Genomic DNA, 23,539 nt, shown 5'->3' on the forward strand with positions numbered 1-23,539 from the left:
TGCACAGGCTCATTCACCAGAGTCTAGTGACTCTCTGCAGAATTAATCCAATATCTCTATTTTTTCAAAATTCAAAAATCTTAAAACACTTTCCAGTTATTTTGGACAGTTTCTCTTTTAATATAATCACTAGACAATCAAGTTATCATACCATCAACATTGGTTAGGGTGAAGACCCTACTGAGATCGGCATCCAGGATCCTACCAATAGCAGCAACTAATTCAGGATCATTGGTAGGATACACAGCAACATGGTCACCACTCTCATACCTAGGATAAAGATTGGAAAAATGGAATAAGTCTTAAAGCCTCTCATATTATTTTGTAATACTTCAAAAGTTTAGTTCGCCATTCCATTTTATTACATTATACGAGAACTGTTAAGATATTTCAGTATTTTAGTGATAATATTTTAGAAATCTATTTTGATTGGGCACCTAATCAAATACATTTTTTTTTTTTTTTGGTGTTAAACAATTTTTCAAGTATGGAATGGGCTGAAAATGTCAGAATACAGATTTTGTTTATTATACATCCTTCTGATATGCAATCACTAAATTTGTCAAATAAGAGTTAATAGGGCCATTTGTAAGATAACTATTCGAGAAAGGTGCATATATTCAAATGTATCACTATAAAATTAGAGTCAGTGCTATGAAATCAATATAATTTGGAATCAAATTCAATTTTATTCCTACTAGGAGGCTCCAAAAGCCTTAAATATCAATTTGAATATTCATACCACAATTTGGAACATTGATCGTTATGATTTTATGGGCAAAAGCATCATATCAAATGCTAAATACAATTTTAAAATCAGATTGCAAACATATTGTATAGCGTGTGCCGGGGTTTAGGGCTCAAATTCACAAAGGTGGTTTGTAAGACCATTGGTTGAACCCAAGGTTTATGTAGATTTCCTGTATAAATTACGCTTATTTACCACGTATATTAAAAAATTCCAATGCTGATGCACGCTTTTGTCTCAGTGCGCCACATTGACGCCTGTTGCCATGGTTAAGTACGCTATTTTATTCATGGGTCCATCATTTGAAGAGTGGACTCATTAATTCAAAACAGTGGACTCATGAATAAAATAATGTGGATAACCACGGCAACATGCGTCAATTTGGCGCACTGAGACAAAAGCGTGCATCAACATTGGGCATTTTTAATATATGCGGTATACAAGCGTAATTTATGTAAGAAATCTGCATTAATCATGGGTTCAACCAATGGTTTTAAAACTACCTTTGTGAATTCCGGCCTAGATGTTCCATACCTGATTCTTGATCCTGAGATGTCAAATTCAATGTGCATACAAGACCTATCTCCACCTTGATGAAGCTCACGATTGACGGCGATTGGTGCCAGGTACGGGTTCTTGGCATCATAAGGTCTATAACACAAAGGTACATGAAATATAATTGCTATTTATTGATTGTATAAATGAGAATCTTGAACAGAAAGAATCATCCCAAGCTAGAACACAGGCTGTGTTGACACTGTTATATATGTCCAACAGATAAACAAACATTTAGACTATTGGAGACCTATATCATGATTAATTACTGAATACAAATACCTAGCAAAAATGTGAGTTTCATGCATATTCTATCAGTTTTCTAAAACCTTATTTTATGTACATAATTAGATATTGAGGTGAAAATCACAAAGGCTTGACTAAAGCTAAATAGCATGCTATAGCTATGGTTTTGCTATTTGGGATGTAGGCATTGCTTGCCAAAGTGCCAATATCTTGCATGTTGTTAAATTTACATCCGTTTGGAAATTCATGTAAATAAAACTAAAAAAATAGCTTGAATGGTATATGTACTTACGGTTTTTGGTTCCTGAACGAACCATGCCGAGCCACTTCTCCAGTAAACACCTTCTCAGGGACATCTTCGGTGTGTTCAGTTACAGCATATTGACGTATACTGCATCAAAAGAAAAAATGAAATAAGATGAATTAAAGGGGAAGTGCGAAAGGAGGAGATTGTATAGTAAGTACACTGAAACTGTATTAATTTATAAATTAACAAATCCAAAAAGAGAAATCAGTTAGACCAATGAATGTTCACATCCTAACTGTCTCTCTATTAAGAATTCGGAACCTGGCTTTTCAGTCAAATCAATCTTAAACTTATTCTATGGTACATGACTTCTAGTTACAGAAATATTTTTAAGGCTAATCGTAAAAACTTCCTGCACTTCTACAACATATTGCATGACTGAGGCTTACTGATTGTAATATGATTTGAACAACACTTAATTTTTTATAAATTACAATGTTTACAGAACACTCTGAAACAATTGTTTTTCAAAGAGAAAATATATTAATTTGTTATTCAAAATCTGGAAAGTAGAACATATGTCACCATACTTGTCCCATTTACCACATTAAGTTGAATAAATAAGTCAAGAAAGATATATAATTTGACTGAAAATACCATTAGTTGGGGAGTGTTATTAAGTAAAGTTCCTATTTGTAACATTAAAAGGTTAAGATGTGTTAGAGTTTCATTGCTTATTAAAATAGTTAATGGATTGCTAGAAATGTAAAGCTTACATATTTTCAAAGAACTCAAGATACAAATTAAGTGTCAGAGTTTAACTGACTAATTAAAAGACATCTTTAACAGTCAAGTGGTAAAAACAAGCTATTTTGATCTTTTGAAATATTCTTTAACAATTTTTTGATATAATTTGAACTTCATTAAAAATGTGTTATTGAAAGCCATTGTTTCTGATCCAGTTGCTCTGATTAAAGATTAAAAACTACTACCTAAAACCCTTCTTATGCATTATATGTATGAATTAAGTGTGGTCAATATCAATGACTTTTTTTTCTTAATCAAGGTGATACACATTTAATTCAACCTACAATCCACAACCTAGATTCTGCCTGACTAGAGCAAAAGACGAAGGGGGGACAACAAAATGGTATTTATTTTTAAAGCAATATGAAAAACAAGAAATGTGCATGACCAAAATTTCCCCCAAAAAATCTTCGTGTGATATCAAAGGAGCAAAATGTAAGAGCATACAATTATTTTGTGATATTACAATTGTACATCACATTTTGAGGGAGGAAATACACTGTATCATGGTAAAATTTTACAGATTAATACGACCAAAATCACTGATCAGTATATAAATGTAAAGAATGATTCAGCACTAATATAGTTACTCACTATGCATACAGAATACAAGTGGAATATGACGTATGGATGCTTAACATTATACTGTCAATAGTCAAGACAAAGCAAGTGCAACATACAATGTACTTTGCCCTCCCAAGCAAAGTACAGTATGGAGCAGATTGTGTGTATTGGAAGGTCATTAATCATTCATTAGATAGTACATCAATGTTCAATGATCTCTATAAAGGTAACATGACCCAACATCACACTCTAGGGAACAAGAAATTTATCATCTTGATTTAAATATTGAACAGTATACAAGTACATCTAATAAATTAATCTGCTCCAGAATCAAGATAAGGCTTTTTTATCCATCCTTCAAAAAAATATAATAAAATAAGGAGCAAAGTTTGTTTATTTGACTCTGCAAATGATAAAGACCAGAATGTGAATGTGAATCAAAATAGAGATCTATTCAACCTCGGCAAATCTCAGCTATCTAGAACGAAAATCTGGTATGAGCTCTGCCAAAGAGCTCTGTCAGAGATAATGATCACAAGATGACATACATGTAGACTGTTTCACCAGTTCCATATCATAGCGTGCTACTTTGTACAGGTATGTTTCACTAAAATTCTTGTCTTAAAAAAAAAAAGATGTGGACATTGATATTATTCATACAGCATATATATGAAGGTGATATCTCTCTCTATGTATAATCATCAGGTGCATTTACACGAGCCGGGTCAGGAAAACTAACTTACATTTTGTTCAGACCTCAAAACACACTGAAATTATACCATGCCTTTGCACCTGCCTGAACCAGAAAAATTTCTCGTAGTTAATGAGCGTGCTACAGGACTTTCTCAGAATGCACTTTTTTGTGCCTCACAATAAAACTTCTTACAATTTACATGTAATTATTGTTTTGCACTGATAATATCCTGTGATCTAAGAAAAAAAATCCATTAGAAAATTGTGTTGTTTTTTAAAAGTAACAACTGATTTCGGGTATTTAGGATGGGGGACATTTTCTTTTTTTTAATATCATGAGGACAGGTAGAACAACTGGTATTTTCCCTATCAGGCAGGTGTGAATACTCCTATCAGAAGCCTGCCTGAGGTTTGGGTGGATCATTGATATTATTCATGCATCACCAAACACCCATATATCTCAGCTTTTACCTGCCTAGGAAATGATTTCATTTTTATACTTTTATAGGGGGGGGGGGGTGAAGCTTAATGAAGCTGCAACATTATTGTGATGATGTTGATAACAGTGTTTTTATTTTTCTCCTATATGAAGTAACATTCCACAGGGAAATATATTAGGGTCTGGGTCATGTGCCTTGTTGATATATGTTAGTAGAATAGGCAGGGAGCTACACGTGATTGTAATGTTTATCTTCAGCAAATACATGAGTGTTGACGTAGTGATTTCGCAATTACCTATATGTACATGTATAGTTATAAAAGTACACTTGTACACATGATAAGACATTGAACTCAAAAGACATACATTGTACATACAACATGTACATGAATGATAAATGCAGAGGGGCAGAATGTCAAGCTCATAGAATGAAAGTGGAGGGACACCTATTGTTTGGCAGACAAAAGGTGCCCCTCCACTTTCTTTGTCTGAGCGTGATGTTCTGCCTCTGGATAAATGTCTCTTATCACTCCAAAAGAGTCTTAAAATACATGCTCATTTCATTGCAGCAACACCCCTTTGGCACTCTCTCTTCCCCCTTACTTCTTTCCTTGCCACCATATATTGTAAAGGAGTAAAAGGACGTTCCCCAGTTATGTTTGGGTGCATCCCTATCTGTGCATATTTTAGGCCATGAGCATTGACGTAACAATAAGTGAGTAATCAGCTACAGGTATCAGCTGATTTTTCTAGTCATCTGCACTCTAACAGCAAATTTTGATGTATTATCATTTTATGAAGCTATTAGCTGAAAATAATCTATGGACCAACTTTTTAAACTTCTTTACTTCTTCAGAATACTTAACTCTGCAGTGTTGCAAAGTCTGACGAACTTGACCTCGAGTTTGATTAAATGGGATAGTGATGTAGAATTTTTCTTTATGTAGATCAACGTTTTTAAAAGCACATTTGCTCCAAACAAGAACATGAACCCCAAATTTTTTATGATCACACCTCTTTAGTATACCTTTTTCTACAACCATGCAAAATTTTGTGAAAATGGCATCGGTTTTTAATAAAGTGCAGCATTTATTGTACCTCTTAAATTTATTATAAATTTCAAATTTCAAAGAATTTTGTTGTTGTCTTTCACAACTTATTTTGAAAATTGAAGGTGCTGCTACAGAATGGCAAATCGAGTGGATTCTTTATCTTTATATAATTCTGAACTATAATGTAAAATTTTGTGAAATTTAGATGGATTTTGACTGAGTAATAGAGGTTTAAACTCGATATCATGGGGTATAAAAATGCAATATTATTTTTATTGGTGAACTTCAAAGATCAATAGCACAGAATCAAGCATATGGACCCATGTGATTTTTTTTGCATGTTTGAAACATTTAGGTGCTAAAGTGACTCTGTGCAAAATCTAGTGAAAATGACATGGATTTCATTTTGAATATGGAACCTTACCACTAACAACTGCATACTATACAATTAGGTCTGCTGGCTTAGTTATTGAGTCATATTACCTAAATACCCATAGACTCATGTACAGCTGAACAACTCAAAGATAAATGAAGATAAAAGATTTAAAACCGTCTGTACCTACATGCAGTTGCACAACTCACACACAAACATGGTCATAGATTAAATAGAAGTTGGTCATTTCAAAGGTCAATGCTGACTGTATGCCCAGTATCCCTTGTGGGAATTTCAGAAATGAATAAGCTCACCCATGTGCATTAAGTCTCGTAAGCCCGAGAAGTGAAATCTATGATGCATATTTTATGTCGGATCTTATCTTACTCCAAACATACTTGTTGATTTAACACTGAAATAGAAATGTATATGTACTATGTACATGTATATGTGGATCAAGTGGAGCATTTATCATTTCTAGATCATTGTGATTTTCAGGCCCTCTCACAATCAATTAAATATTTGAAGCTAATTTTATCTGTATCCCGAACTCGATGCTTGCAATATATAAACTTTTTATTTCCTACAAGTTCCTTGCAGTCAGATAATGCAACATTGAACAGGCTTTCAATATGTGTATGCAACTAAATCTGGAGAGGAAGTTTTTTTTTTCAAAAACATTTTTTTTTGCAGTTTCTGTTTACCTTGATTTTTTACAGTACGAGAATCATGTACTGAAAAAAATACTTCCATCTCCAGGGCGTCAAGTACATGTAGTATCATTATGGACTAAACCAGTTTACTTAAGCTAATCATTTCACCCAAAATTGGCAACACAATAAAAAATCACTGTTTAAAAATGCAAACTGGCAATTTTCATTAAAATTTTGCTACTATCATCAATCTTGAATCATATGTATCCATATTCAATTAGTTAAAATATAAAAATGAATAGAAACTTTATAAATATTGCCAATTTGAGGAAAAAATACAGATTAATATTGACCTTATTATAAACAAAACAAAAATGTGTTGAATGAAGTACTCTATAAGGACTTACTTTGATTCATCTCCAGTTGCTTCTAATCCATAATATTCACAGACTGCAGGCCAGAAACGATCTTTCCATGTTACAAAATCTTCCTCAATACTATGAAAACAAAACAAAATCATTCATAATGTAGCCAGTGAGTATCTTCTTGCTTTATAGATTTATTTTTCATTACATTCCATGAAATTTCCCCCCTAATTTTACTTGCTTAATTGTGTCCTAGCTTAACTTACTGAGATGAAATGATTCAACATCAGAAATAATTGTTTGGTTTGATAAAGAAGGAGGAAGCAAATTACTACAGGTATTTTACAAACCATTTTATTTGAAATTAAATAAAATGGCCACATCAATTTATTTTAAAAGAATCAGTACATACAGAGATTGGATGTTTTTTCAATTGGGTAAAATATTTAATGTACCTTGAGAAAAATATTGTGCTTTGAATTTCATGCATGTAAGATGCCATTCAGGTGATTCATAAAGTACATTTGGAACATTGTCTTGGTTGCTATATAAGATTTTGATTCACATCAGCTAAAGAATTAAATCTGATTTTTGTAGGTCAATATTACTATTAAACAAGCATCTCAATGTAAATTGTATATTTGTCAAAAGGCCATTGGGCTTATATCACTCTTACTTTGTGCTAACAGGAAACAACTAGGGATTCTCATTAGGAACGAAGTTAACACAAGTATTTAGCTTGTGATTCTTGGAGCATTCATATTATTCGCCTTTTGTTTGCAAAATCTTCATGTATGTTGACTGGCTGTAGTCTATCAATGGTACACATACATTTGCACAAACTTTGAGAGAACTACAAGCGGAAAAATATATCAAAGAGCTACATGTACTTACTTCTGATCATCATCTCCTAATCCAAGTTCAAATATTCTTTCCCCACCAAGCTCCTCTAATCGTTTGTCCAAATACTTGCCCATGGCATTATAGTGTTCATAGGTCTTGTTGCCAAGGCCAAAAACCTATAGAAAATGGAATATTGAGAATATATGACCAATTGCAGATAAATTAGCCCGCATTATAAATTTGAAGGATTTTTTCCTTGATACCTGGGGAGCATTTCACAAAGGACTTGTTGGATGGATTATCCGACAAAGTCTGTGTTATACGATAGTGACACGTCAGACACATGCTTATCAGCCAATAAAAATCAGGAAAGTTGTAAGATGACAGATGACTAAAATGCTCTCTTAGTATTATTCTATCAAAGGCTTAACAACATATGTTTTTCCTCAGGAACCTTAAATCGTTTAATGTCGATAGGAATATCCTTACTTTGTTTTACCTATCTGTCATCGAGAGCATTATATTATTAAGTTGTGTTGTCTGGTACTGGGGATGTCGAAAGAAGAATCTTAAGAAAATTGAGAGAATCACCAAACAACAGGAAAGATCACCGACCAAACCCAAAATTCAAATGATGCCTGCAAAACAAAAATTGTACTAGAAATACAACAAATACTGAAAAACGCAAATCACCCACTCTTCTCCAATTATGTTTTCATGCGTTCAGGTAAATGACTTCAGTCACTGAACTGTTGCACTCAACATTTCCTTAATTCCTTCGTTCCCCTCCTCATCCGCACATACAATAATCTCACCACCTGATTTTTCTTTTTTGATCTTTTTTACCGGACGATCTTCTTTACTTAACGTCTTTACTTTTACATCTTTATTAAAACAACATTAACATTATCCTGAAGAATTTTGCTTGTATTTGTCGCTTTCTAATGCAATTTTGCATAATTGTATCTATGCATATGGTATATGTAATGTTTTATTGCAAATGTTTATAATGTGAGCAAAACAAATTTCCATGTGGACAATAAAATGAAATTGAATTGAATCACAAGTAGGCAGGGAATATTTATCAATAAATAGTAGAGAGGTTTAAATTGGAGCCTAGGGCTCCAATTTGCTTAGCTATTAAAGATGTAAGATGTCATCAAGTCTTGTACAAGAATTCAGATTGTAAAAGCATAACCTTGAACTATATGGCTAATACAGTTGTTACTCAGAAGAGCATTATATTGCTAAATGTTGCAAATGCATAGTGAACAATGATGATTATAATCTTTGCGTAAAGAAAAAAATGTTACCATATATCTGTCTTCCACGACTACTCATAACCATTCATTGTTGATAACCCTGAATTGATATGTTTGTTTTTTTATGATTAATTGCAGAAACTTACAGCATACTTGACCCCTGTAAGGTCACCGTTGCCATCCTGTAACCAATCATAGAACTCCTGGGCATTGTCTGTCGGATCTCCTTCACCATACGTAGCCATACAGAAGATAGCAAGCGAGTTTTCAATGTCAGCTAACTGAGACAAGTCCTCCTATACGCCAAATATAAATTTATAGAAAAGTTTTCATCAATATATAACTGAAACATGTGGAGCACCTCTGGCAGTCTCACCTGCATTACGCGATTCAATAAAGCAGTGCTGACTTTGAAAACTACTACAAAATAATTATTCATAAAAGACACTATTCATATAATTATAAGACGTTCATTGACCCTAAATGACATTTGACCTTGATCATGTGACCTAAGACTTGTCAGTGATACTTGATTACCCCTATGTCCACAATTCATAAACTATATCCATAAACTTTGAAAGTTATGACAGCAATTTAATAATTACCTCCAACATGGCCAAAGTTCATTGACCTTTAATTTATGACCTTTGACCTTGGTCATGTGACCTGAAACTCGCACAGGATGTTCAGTGATACTTGATTACTCTTATGTTCAAGTTTTATGAACTAGACCAATACAATTTCAGAGTTATGATGGTAATTCAACAAATACCCACAAAATGGCCAAAGTCCATTGACATGACCTTTGACCTTGGTCATGTGACCTAAAACTCACACAGGATGTTCAGTGATACTTGATTACTCTTCTACCCAAATTTTATGAACTAGACCAAAATAATTTCAGAGTTATGATGGTAATTCAACAAATGCCCCACTCTGGCCAAAGTTCATTGACCTTAAATGACCTTTGACCTTGGTCATGTGACCTTAAACTCGCACATGATGTTCAGTGATACTTGATTACTCTTATGTTCAAGTTTTATGAACTAGACCAATACAATTTCAGAGTTATGATGGTAATTCAACAAATACCCACAAAATGGCCAAAGTCCATTGACATGACCTTTGACCTTAGTCATGTGACCTAAAACTCACACAGGATGTTCAGTGATACTTGATTACTCTTCTACCCAAATTTTATGAACTAGACCAAAATAATTTGAGAGTTATGTTGGTAATTCAACAAATACCCCAACTTGGCCAAAGTTCATTGACCCTAAATGACCTTTGACCTTGGTCATTTGACTTGAAACTCAGGCAGGATGCTGCCGGAAAAGCGGCGCCAATAGTCTCATTCTGCTATGCAGGTGAGACAAAAAAAACTGATATAAAATTATGATGAATTAAGAATCAATTTAATTAATCCACTGATTGAAAAGTGGGGTTCGTTTACATTGAAAAGAACAGTTTGTCATATGAATATCTTTTTTTTAAATATATATATAAAACAAATTTAAAAAAACAAGAAAACAAAACAAAAACCAAGAGAAAAATGCATAAACAGACCCAATCTACCTTTGGTTCCTCCTTTGTATATAAACATCTTCATGAGAAAATTACTTAAGGATGTTTTGTTTCAACTTAGTTTTGTTACTGATGAGCTCAAAACAAGGACTATTTTTCAATCTGTCTTTCTAAAAATTGTAAATTTTCTAAATAATTCAAAACCTACATGTATATTGCAAAATCAATCATAAGAAATCTTAAGTACCAATAGCAGAGCTATTACTAGAGATATGTAGATTCGAATCATGAAATCTGGTACTTCACAATTTCAACTTTAATTCTTAAATACTGTGTGGATTGAAAAAAGTTTGGCCAAATCATTTGGCTTGATAAAGAAATAAGGCAGTACCGGTAATTCACATAACAATGCTCTAACTGTACAAGTATACAAACTTGTATGTATTCACATTAATCCAGAATCAAGTTCAAAGTAATAAATTTGTTTATTTTGGAATGGATGGCCTTAATACAGCTCACCTCACACAGCTGTTTAGAACCCAGCTTGAGAATGAATTTATGGGACTATAGGGAGTTTCCTTACCATTTCGTTTTCCTCCGGGTCTGCTACCATGCCCTTCAGACCATAACGCTGGGCTTCTTTGGCCAGCCGACTGGAAAACTCTTCCCCTGTACCCGTCTGGGATCCATAGAAAACAACAACATTCCTACCCTGTATACATACATGGAGAAATTGGTTTGTAAAATGTATGATTCAGACAGACTATACAGAAGTAAAAAGGAGAGTAAATAAAATGGAAAGAGAAAAAAATAGAAGAGGAAGAAGAGGTAGACAAGGAGGAAGAGAAGAACAAGGATGAGGAGAAGAAAAAGAATAAGAAATAAATTAAATAAGGATAAAAACACTGCAACACATGGTTCCTACCCACTTTTTCAAATCCCACCGCAGCACTCACGTCCTTTGGCAAGGCAATTATCTACATTTGCCACTCTCCAACCAGGTGTAGTAAATGGGTACCCAGTAGGAAGAAATTCCTTGAATGCTTGAACATCCGATCAGGGTAGCCATGCTAAAGCCGGGGTGATATTATGCAGCGCTTAGAAACATGGTATACATGTAAGTGCTATATAAATGTTACTTATTATATCAGGAACTTCCATTATGCAAATACTGTATATAATACCTACATGTACAACACTACTCTGTCATTAAAAGGCTGAGAAGAAATGTAAGAAACTTTCATAGTTGAGATATATGCATACCGTAAGCAACAGTGTATTAACCGCACCCCCAACTTTGGACTAAAAAAAAAAAAAAAAAATCCTTCTCACATTTACATGCATATTTGAGGTACGAAGAAACAAAAACTAAGTTAAAGATTTCAAAGTATTCAAAGAGATTACCGGTATGCGGAAATCTGCTGTTCTTGATCAATTCATCTACAAATGTTAGCAAGAAAGAAAGGTCCCGACAATATTGGCCACTTACACACTCACTCACCTCACAGTCACAGTGTACACACACACAGCACTGCCGTTCTTGTACATGTACATTGCAAACTTCGATACGGTACCACTAGTAGCACTACCAGTACATCTTATCAAATTGTGAACTGTGTCTTTCACATTTCTTGCATCACAACCTCACAATCACTTTCAGAATTTGTCTAGCATTCGATGGCTTAGCATGAATTTTGGATACGGGATTACAGGAAGGTTCAAGAAACAAAGAAATTTGCATTTTTTCCAGTTGTTTTACGGCTTCGTGCCGTCTCTCTCATACGTGGTGCACGGTGTACATGGTATCTTATGAAAAGCAAACAGGAAAGAAAAAAATAAGCTGGCGCGAAACGGGACTTTGAGGGGTTAAAATGAATAGCGCCAGCTTAAGTCGCACTCAAACCACAATACAACGCAAGCTAGCTCTCGGCTCTTGCTCAGCTGTGACAAATTATTACCGAGAATGCTTGGCGTCTCTTTGAACTTAGCAAGGGAACTTCGCTGCTTTGAATCAAGAATAAAGTCGAAATTAGTGTCATGAAGGTGAGTGCATTTGTTATGGACAATATTTGATTAAGATCGTAATAATCGCTTCCCATTACCCGCGGCTCATACCCCTCTAAACGACACTGCCCTGGGCGGCTACGCCCGGCCACTCGATGTGTTGTGAACTGGCAGACTTCTTACATGTTCGGGAGGGGTTACGCGGGCGGGCTCAGACCCGTCACCGTGGATAAACCGCACCCCCGACTTTTGCTTATATCCCGCCGAGAAAAAGGTGCGGTTAATACACCGTTACTTACGGTACTTCAGAGTGACCCTTGCTGTGTATGAGAGAAAGTGACTCAAGAAAATACTTGTGTATATACCCTACCTGAGAAGTCCATATTGGAAAATTGATAATGAAGTACAATACAGAAGTGGCCAAAAGTATTAGAACACCTAGCATACTAAAACCATTTTAGTTGTTTTTATTCAGTTGGCCATTGAGATACATGTACCTATAAAATAGTAGGAATCCCTTAACTGCAGTGTATATTTTGATTTGAATACTAGAGAATATATTGTCATGCATTTTTAACTCACTTTATTGAGTGTTAGGCCACCAACTGAAAAATCTGAAAACTCATGCACCTATCAGGAAGTGTCATAATGTCAAAAATGTTAAATTTCTCCCTATAATAGTATACATTTTCTGCTGATTAAAAAAAAGGCATATAATAGGGCAGGATAAAGTTGTAACATATCATGTGGTAATTTAACCCCCCCAAAAAAACATTTGAGGTATCCATCTTCTTTTTTTTATTTGGAGCCCCTACTTCATTCCCCTTTTCATCTCAATCAATTTCTCACCATATTTGAGTTGCTAATGAAAATTCCTTTAGAAATATATTCAAGTCAAATGGATTCATTCATTCATGTTATGAAAAAATTTATTTCAATTATGATAATGGCTATTCAGGTCATATCATGACCTGGGGAGGGGGCATATTCCTGCCACCCCCATGAGACCAAAATTTCTAAAATACAGCAAGTAATTGGGGACATCGTAGAATGAATACTTCTGCAAAGTTTAATACATATGTCTCAAGCACTTTTTGGGGTTGTCTCCTTGTATGTAATTGCCATTTCACAACAATCTGCATTTGGTATTACATGGTCTATGGGGAAACTAAATACCCATGGTGCAATACATAGTAAATCTTTTTAACTACGGATTCACCTAATATAATGGTTGAAAAATTATATAAATTTTGTATCAAAAGATGCCTAATACCCTATGCAAGAAAGTCATGAAAGCTTTTGAAGCATAAATATTATCCTCAAAACTAACATCAACAACTGCACATACTTGTAGGGTTCAGAATCCCATACACGTTGTGTGGCACTGGGTGTTCTGACAACTTTGGCCACTACTGTGCATGTACCTCATACATAAGATGCACATGTCAATCAATTCAATAATTTTCTGCATCACCTGAGAACATGACTACATGTGTAACATAAAACATAACACTTCCAAAGTCTAATGAGTTAGGGTTATCTCCCAATCTGCCCATGAATGATCAATACTTAACAAATGTACATTCAACATTCTTTATCAATCATTACTTCAATTGGTTTTCTTATCAGGTGTATAATGCAGTTTAACAGACTTTACTAAAAAAATTGCTACTCACAGATGACTTCATTTTCTGGATAAATCCTGACCCACTACTGGAACTCATAGTCATTGAAGAACTGAGAAAAATAAAAGGGGGAATTTCATTTAAATGCTAATCAACGAAATGATACATTATAAGCATTTAGCTTTTTGAAACATATTAGTAATATTCAACCTTGCCTAGATCTGGTCATATTAAAAGATTTAACTGAGTATTTACTATGCAACACCTTCAATTGGATTTAAATAATATTCAACGTTAATGTCACACAGATTATGTGAAGCTTTGCATCTGGCCAATTTGTAACTTGTTGACAATTTCAGAATAATTGTTTATATATAATTTCCCATTACATAATCAATAGATGTAAAATTTAATACTTGAATTGTCCCATGGCATAAACATGACTTGTGACTACTCCAAGTATCAGAAAGCATTCAGCAACATGAAAATTGTGCAGAACCAACCCAATGATAATTTCAGGAAAACAGTTATCATATCCTCTATAGAACTACATGTACTTCCTTCATTTTCAGCTTCAGTTGGTGTTTATTTCTTTGTAATCTACAAAGTTTCAACCTGATGTAGATTTTATTTTGATAATATAAGCAGAAAAATCAAAAGAAATAATGAAGGTTGACAAAAAAATCCATCAAAGAGTAACCAACTTCTGGATATCTTTATGTTTCAAGCTCATCCAAATGTCAACTTCTGTAAATTTCATTTCTCAGAAAATTGATAATAGTAATTTATAGTGAATACATATCATCTCATACACATATATTCATAAATGTATACTATTATATATGTTGCTGCGACGCAATGCGCGCATTAATTGTTACGTAATCAGTGTCATTTTAATCTTGATTGCTGCGTCATGGTTGCCATGTATATTTGCGCATAATAATAATAATAATCATAATAGTTGCGCGCGTGTTATTAATATTTGTCATGGTTTCAGTATTAACGTTAAAAGGAAAAAGGCTGTGTCAAGTATACAGAAAGAAACAGAAAGCCATATTTGGTAAGTTCGATTACTTTTATTGGATTATTAATTGCACTCTGTTATTACCAAATATTTATTATGAGAATAATGATGAATCGATGTTGTTTTAATGTGAATGATGATGATTAACTAAATTATGTAAATATGAATCTAATGTGTAAATGAGAAGATAATATGTCTGTGTATTTATGATTCTTGTATATCTGTTCTATAATTTTCAGAATGTTATCTGCAACGCTTAATCTACAAAATATTTCTACTGATCATTAATCGACAATCATCTATATTAAAGAGTTCTTTAAATCGTATGAAACTCGTCCTGTCATTCGTCGTATATTATTGGAAACTCCTCTTATATAGAGGCAGCAATCTACAAAATATTTCTACTGATCATTAATCGACAATCATCTATATTAAAGAGTTCTTTAAATCGTATGAAACTCGTCCTGTCATTCGTCGTATATTATTGGAAACTCCTCTTATATAGAGGCAGCCACAATAACATTCAAATTAAGCATCAAGCTGAATAACATTCAAAAAGCTGACAATGGACATGATGGAGAGAAAAGATAAGCATGATAAGGAAGAATGCGGATCTCTCAAGTCAAAGTGCAGTTCCACGAGGACCGGAGTAAGTCTAGCAGTCTCTGTAGAGCTGGAAATGTTGGAGTTAAAAAAGAAGGCCGCCGCCATGCAAGCAAAATTGTCTTTCAAAGAAAAGGAAAAGAAAGTAAAGGAAATGGAAAGAAAAGCCAAGATGGCACAAGAAGCATACGAAGAGATGCAAGATGCATTAGTCTGCGAGATAGAACTCGCAGAAAACGAAGCTAAGTTAGAAGTGCTGGAAGAATTTGGATTGGAGAAATCATCCCTATTGGAAGGACTTGATGTCAATAAAGAAGCTGATATGGAAAGATTTCTGAAGTCATGCGAGGCAGATGTAACGCCTCCTCCAAATCTTGTAGCGGGGCAGTCGCCGCAGAATTTCCAAGTACCTTCTACCCAACAGTCAGGATGGGAGCAGATTGCTAAATCACTGGAAAGATGTGTTACTCAGCTCGGCAACGTAAGTCTCCAACAATGTGCCGCTAATCAGGAAATGTCGGCATCTCTTCAGCTACCTAAGATAGACATTCCCATCTTTAATGGAGACCCCATGACCTACCCAATGTGGAAGCATGCATTCATAAGTATGATAGATGGCAAGCCAATGGGATCTACCACCAAGTTGATGTACCTGAATAATTATGTAACAGGAAAACCAAAGGATGTCGTCCAGCATTTCATGCTGATAGGAAGTGAAGATGGCTATGAAAGAGCGATGAGTCTCATAAGTGAGAGATATGGAAATCCAAGCATCGTTAGCACAGCCTACATGAATAAACTTGCCGCCTGGCCAAAGATAGGACCAAAGGATTGCAACGGTTTGATGGAGTTCGCAGATTTCCTAGGAAAAGTAAAGGCAGCAAAGCAATCAGTAAAATCTCTTGGAATTTTAGATTATCCACAGGAGAATGCCAAACTTCTAGAGAAATTGCCTGTATATCTCGAAGGAAGATGGAGAGATGAGATTGACCGTCAGAGAGAAAACATCGACCAACAAGAATATCCATCATTCTCAAAGTTTGAAGAGTTTGTGAGAAGGGCAGCTAATAAGGCCAACATCCCTGAACTTGCAGGCCTCAGAGAAACCTCGAGAAGTCTTGGAGCATTGGGTCCTAAAGCAAGAACCTTCGCTACAGATGGAAGGAGGGTAAAATCGGAATGGTCGAAAAATGGAAGCTATGCGAAATGTCCTTGGTGTAAGGAAGACCATACCCTAGATGAATGTGATGATTTCGTCACCAAGCCTATGTATGACCGGAAGGCATTTTTCTTCAAGCGGAGACTCTGCATGGGATGTGGGATGACAGATAGTCATCGTATCAAGGAGTGCCAAGATCGACGATCGTGCAAGGAATGTGGGGGTAGCCATCTGTCCTGTCTACACTATGCTACCAAGAAGACTGAGCATGCAGGGTTTGCCAACTGTACTACAGTATGCTCAATCCAGGATCAAAACGGCAGAGACCATAGTATGATTGTACCAGTCTGGGTGAGACATCAAGAAAATCCAAGTAAAGAGTGCCTTGTGTATGCAGTGCTTGATGATCAGTCAAATGTAAGCTTCATGTCAGAGAAACTGTGTGACAAACTCGGCGTAAAGGGAGCTTCAACAAATCTGCAGCTGACAACAATGCATGGAAGTTCTAACATCGAAAGTAAGAAAATCAAGGGTCTGGAGATACAAGACTATAATAAGGAGCATGTAATTCAACTACCAGTGGCCTTTGCAAGACAGGAAATACCAGCCAGCAGGTCACAAATACCCAAGAAGGAGGTGGTAAATCACTGGCCTCATCTTCGTCAAGTTGCGGATGAAATGATACCCTATGATAGAAACATTGATGTGTCACTCTTGATCGGAAATGATTGCCCAAGAGCTATCCGGCCTCGACAAGTAATCACTGGAGGGGAGGATGATCCCTATGCTAAACAAGTGGAATGCCTCTGGCCGTCTCACCTGCATCACGCGATTCAATATAGCAGCAGTGCTGATTTTGAAAACTACTATAACTCGCACAAGATGTTCAGTGATACTTGGTTACTCTTATTTCCACGTTTTATGAACTAGACCAATACACTTATAGAGATATGATGGCAATTCAACAAATACCCCCAACGTGGCCAAAGTTCTTTGACCTTACATGACCTTTGACCTTGATCATGTGACCTGAAACTCGCACAGGATGTTCAGTGATACTTGATTACTATTATGTCCAAGTTTTATGAACTAGACCAACACACTTTCAAATTTATGGCTGTAATTCAACAAATACCCCAATTTGGCCAAAGTTCATTGACCCTAAATGACCTTTGACCTTGATCATGTGACCTGAAACTTGCACAGGATGTTCAGTAATACTTGATTACTATTATGTCCAAGTTTCATGAATCAGATCCATAAACTTTCAAAGTTATGATGGTAATTCAACAGATACCCCCAATTCGGCCAAAGTTCATTGACCCTAAATGACCTTTGACCTTGGTCATGTGATGTGAAACTCATGCAGGATGTTCAGTGATACTTGATTAACCTTATGTATAAGTTTCATGAACTAGGTCCATATATTTTCTAAGTTATGATGACATTTCAAAAACTTAACCTTAGGTTAAGATTTTGATGTTGATTCCCCCAACATGGTCTAAGTTCATTGACCCTAAATGACCTTTGACCTTGGTCATGTGACATGAAACTCAGGCAGGATGTTCAGTAATACTTGATTAACCTTATGGCCAAGTTTCATGAACTAGGTCCATATACTTTCTAAGTTATGCTGTCATTTCAAAAACTTAACCTCAGGTTAAGATTTGGTGTTGACGCCGCCGTCGCCGCCGCCGCCGCCGCCGCCGCCGTCGCCGTCGGAAAAGCGGCGCCTATAGTCTCACTCTGCTATGCAGGTGAGACAAAAATCTCTCCTAGGTTGGGGAATTATTGGAAAAGTCTGCCTGACATCTGAAAGTTCAGGTTCTGTTGTTTGCAACAAAGCTACAAGTTGTGAGAGCGAGAAGTTTGCAGTCCCGTCAACAGCGAAAGAAATCCTCTGCCCGCAGAAAGTCATTGCGATTCTCGAGAAGGACTTTGCTGATGAAAACATGGGAGGGCAGTCTATCTCAATGGAGAACAAGAAGTTCCTGCGAATCATGGAGAAAGGAATAAGGAAACGACCAGACGGACATTATGAGATGCCCCTCCCCCTCAAGACGCCTAACACATCGCTACCATACAATCGCAAAGTAGCAGAGAACCGATGGAAACAACTAAATGCCAGGTTTAGAAGGAACCCAAAGTTTATGGAAGACTACATAGAATTCATGAAAGATGTGCTTGAAACATGTGCTGAAAGGGCTCCCTCTAGCTACAAACAAGGAAAGGTAAACTATGTACCCCATACTGGTGTCTATCATCCCAAAAAGCCAGGGAAAATATGTGTGGTCTTTGATTGCTCAGCAAAGTGTGAAGGAATCTCACTCAATGACAACCTCCTACAAGGACCAGACTTGACTAATGGCTTAGTTGGAGTACTGTGCAGGTTCCGCCAAGAAGAAGTTGCTGTCGTTGGAGACATCAAAGGAATGTTTCACCAATTCTTCGTGTCGGAGGAAGATCGGGACCTTCTCCGTTTCTTGTGGTGGGAAGATGGTGACCCAAACAAAAACGTGATCGAATACAGGATGAAGGTTCACCTATTCGGCGCTACTAGCTCACCTGGATGTGCTAACTATGGCTTCAAGAAAGCAGCAGATGATGGCGAAGCTGAGTTTGGGTCCAATGCAGCTTCATATATTCGAGATGACTTCTATGTCGACGACGGACTTAAGTCAGTCGCAACCCCAGATGAAGCCGTGAGTGTCATGAAAGCAAGTCAAGCAATCTGCAGTAAAGCTGGACTGAGATTACACAAGATAATGTCTAACAATAAGGAGGTTCTGCAGAGTTTTCCTATCGAAGACAGAGCTAAGGGTATTGCTGACTTGGACCTAGAAGTTGATCCACTACCAATAGAGAGAGCATTAGGTGTATTCTGGTGCGTGGAAAGTGATACATTGCAGTTCCGAATTGAGCTTAAAGATCGCCCTCTTACTAGACGGGGAGTTCTATCCACTGTTGGCTCAATTTATGACCCTATCGGCCTTGCAAGTCCAGTGACTCTGAGAGGAAAACAGATTCTCCAGGACCTCTGCAGAAGGAAACTTGATTGGGACAGCCCCTTACCCGATGACGTCAGACCACAGTGGGAGAAATGGAGATCTGAAATAAGTGAACTCGAGAAACTAAACGTCCCAAGATGCTACAAGCCTCCAAACTTCGGCAAAGTAAAGCGTACGGAGTTACATCACTTTTCAGATGCAAGTTTTGATGGTTACGGACAGTGCTCTTATATTCGCCTGGTGAATGAAGAGGACAAAGTGTGTTGCTCTCTCGTGACAGCCAAATCAAGAGTAACCCCACTCAGACAGATGACTATTCCCAGACTCGAACTGACGGCTGCCACTGTATCAGCAAAGATGAGTACATTTCTAAGGAAAGAATTGACAGTGGCTAAACCTCAAGAATTCTTCTGGACAGATAGTCAAGTAGTCTTGGGTTACATTCGTAACGAAGCAAGGAGATTCCATGTCTTCGTGGCAAATAGGGTGCAACAGATACATGACGAAACAAACCCCAAAAGATGGTTCTATGTGAACACAGAAGACAACCCTGCTGATGAGGCGTCTCGAGGGATGACAGCAAAGGAGCTCGTTGAAAGTAGCCGCTGGCTGGTTGGACCGAAGTTTCTTCATGAGAAAGGAGAATTCAAAATTCCTACAGAGCAGTATAAAGCCAGCTGTGAGAAAGATGACCCAGAAGTTAGACATGTGTCGACCTTGTCTACAATGACTGCTAGAGCCAACCACTTCGAGATTAGTCGCCTCCAGCATATCTCAAGCTGGCAACGTGCCAAGAGAGTGGTAGCACTATGTATGATGTTCAAAAGTAAACTACGAAAGAGAGAAGTGAAGAGGAAGACAAGCCCTAAATTGAACCGTCCACTCCAACGTGTTATCTTGACAGTTGCAGAAGTCGATGCAGCAGAAACTGAAATAATCCGAAACTTGCAGATAGAACATTTTCGTGACGAATTGATGGTACTTCGCAACTTAGGCTCTGGTGAGCAAAATGACAGACAGACAGCAAGGAAGAGAAACAGTGAAATCAAGCCAATCAGTTCTCTATATCGTCTAGATCCATACATTGGCAGTGATGGTATCATGCGAGTTGGTGGAAGAATCGACAAAGCTGCCGTACCTGACGAAATCAAGCATCCCGTCATCATGCCGAGAAATTCTCATATGACGACATTGCTCATAAGACACAAGCATGAGCAGGTTAACCACATGGGAAGAGGAATCACACATAATCAACTGAGACAAAATGGATACTGGGTGATTGGTGGTTCTTCTGTAGTTTCCAGTATCATATCAAAGTGTGTCTTGTGCAGAAAAATGAGAGGACCATTGCAGCAACAGAAGATGGCAGATCTGCCAAAAGATCGCCTAGAACCGGCACCCCCATTCACATATTGTGCTGTGGATTACTTTGGACCTTTCAACATCAAAGAAAAAAGAAGTATTGTGAAAAGATATGGAGTACTTTTCACTTGTATGGCATCAAGAGCCATTCATCTAGAAGCAGCAAATAGTCTCACAAGCAGTAGCTTCATCAACTGCCTCCGGCGGTTCCTCACTCGTCGTGGACCAGTCAGACAGATCAGATCTGATAGAGGGACGGCTTTCGTTGGCGCTAGAAACGAGTTGCGGGAAGCAATGAGAGAGTTGGACCAGGAATCTATCCAGACGTATCTACTTGAGAATGGAGTTGATTGGATACCCTTCCAGATGAACACGCCGAGTGCATCTCACATGGGAGGAGTTTGTGAGCGCCAGATTGGTACAGTACGCAGAGTCCTTGAACCCCTCCTCATTAGTTCAGGGTCACAACTAGATGATGAATCCTTCCAGACGTTCCTTACTGAAGTAGAGTCAGTTGTCAATTCCAGACCACTGTCTACAGCTAATCTATGTGCAGGAGATGCCCCTGAACCGTTGACCCCGAACCATCTGCTAACCATGAAGGCAAAAGTTGTGATGCCTCCCCCAGGCAAGTTTCAGCGAGAAGACGTATATGCTCGGAAGTGGTGGCGTCGTGTGCAGTATCTAGCGAACGAATTCTGGAGTAGATGGAAGCGTGAATATCTCCAAGACATCCAAACAAGACAAAAGTGGGTCCATCCAAAGCGTGACCTCGCGATAGGCGACATCGTCATTGTAAAAGACTGCAGCGATACTCGAAGTCAGTGGCCACTAGGAAGAGTGACAGAAGCCTACAAATGTGATGACGGTCGAGTTCGTAAAGTGAAACTGATCATGGCTGATCGCGATCTTCGAAAAGACGGTAAACGTAAGCATGAGCCTAGATTTTTGGAAAGACCCATACATAAGCTCGTTTTGATCCTGGCAGATGACTAGATTTGTTCTTAATGTGATACTGACACTATAACAGAAAGAGACTGCTTTTTACATGGGCTAGTATAATCTACGCGAAAGACATTTAGGGATTCCCCCGCAAGGAGCCAAACACAAGAACAATTATACTGTTATATTATTATCGTTTATTTTTATATCAATAGGCAATTAGCAGATTGATATGCAAAGTTATTGATAGCTTGGAAAATTGTTTCTGTGCTTTTTGAATATGTGATATTTCATTTTGGTTTGTTCAACCAAATAAGCGAAACATTGCTTATATTGCAACGTGCATTATTTGGCATGATACATATACAAATTTAATATATTATATTCTTGATGTTTCAAGAATCAAATTGGATCAAGGAAATGCACTTGAAAAGAAAAAAAGGCTTGCTATATTTTGAGATATCGTTCAAAATATTGTATTATGCATTCTTTTATTTATCATTTTATGATTTTATCGTATAGTTTTGACCTGAATGTGCTTTCGAACGTTTGAAACTTCGAACTATTAGAATTATTCACTTATCAAACTGTGATGAGAGCATGCAATCATAATACTAAAGCATGAATACTTTATTGTTTATTGATATTTTTAAAAGTGGTTTATAGTATTGTTATTTTTATGCAAGCGCTATAGATATTTCTAATTGAAGTTTATAAGTATATATATATATATAAGTAACTGTTTTGGATAATCAGTTAAAGGAGCCATGTTGCTGCGACGCAATGCGCGCATTAATTGTTACGTAATCAGTGTCATTTTAATCTTGATTGCTGCGTCATGGTTGCCATGTATATTTGCGCATAATAATAATAATAATCATAATAGTTGCGCGCGTGTTATTAATATTTGTCATGGTTTCAGTATTAACGTTAAAAGGAAAAAGGCTGTGTCAAGTATACAGAAAGAAACAGAAAGCCATATTTGGTAAGTTCGATTACTTTTATTGGATTATTAATTGCACTCTGTTATTACCAAATATTTATTATGAGAATAATGATGAATCGATGTTGTTTTAATGTGAATGATGATGATTAACTAAATTATGTAAATATGAATCTAATGTGTAAACGAGAAGATAATATGTCTGTGTATTTATGATTCTTGTATATCTGTTCTATAATTTTCAGAATGTTATCTGCAACGCTTAATCTACAAAATATTTCTACTGATCATTAATCGACAATCATCTATATTAAAGAGTTCTTTAAATCGTATGAAACTCGTCCTGTCATTCGTCGTATATTATTGGAAACTCCTCTTATATAGAGGCAGCCACAATATATGACAAAAATACTTTCAGTCATCATGAACCCATTAGTGGCCCCTAGCAAAAATCTAAAGGTGGACCATATAGGAGCATAAATGGGTTATACAGTGTAT

General features: G+C 36.5%; 1 protein-coding gene across 2 annotated transcripts in view; it reads right to left on the reverse strand.

Moving 5' to 3' along the window:
* The window catches only part of LOC129254606 (NADPH--cytochrome P450 reductase-like), a 39,436-nt gene that overhangs the window by 8,490 nt on the left and 7,407 nt on the right, over positions 1-23,539 (reverse strand). For both annotated transcript variants that reach the window (XR_010296323.1, XM_054893110.2), the window contains exons 3-10: positions 14,052-14,112; positions 10,955-11,083; positions 8,994-9,143; positions 7,637-7,761; positions 6,785-6,874; positions 1,842-1,940; positions 1,283-1,399; positions 152-270 (exon numbers count right to left, since the gene is read on the reverse strand). Coding sequence is in view for 1 of the 2 variants with exons in the window: in XM_054893110.2 (XP_054749085.1) it covers positions 152-270; positions 1,283-1,399; positions 1,842-1,940; positions 6,785-6,874; positions 7,637-7,761; positions 8,994-9,143; positions 10,955-11,083; positions 14,052-14,112 (890 nt within the window). In the remaining variant the exon portion in view is untranslated. The remainder of the gene's footprint in view (positions 1-151; positions 271-1,282; positions 1,400-1,841; positions 1,941-6,784; positions 6,875-7,636; positions 7,762-8,993; positions 9,144-10,954; positions 11,084-14,051; positions 14,113-23,539) is intronic.

Source organism: Lytechinus pictus, chromosome 2 (assembly GCF_037042905.1).
Source record: "Lytechinus pictus isolate F3 Inbred chromosome 2, Lp3.0, whole genome shotgun sequence".
Lineage (NCBI taxonomy): Eukaryota > Metazoa > Echinodermata > Echinoidea > Temnopleuroida > Toxopneustidae > Lytechinus > Lytechinus pictus.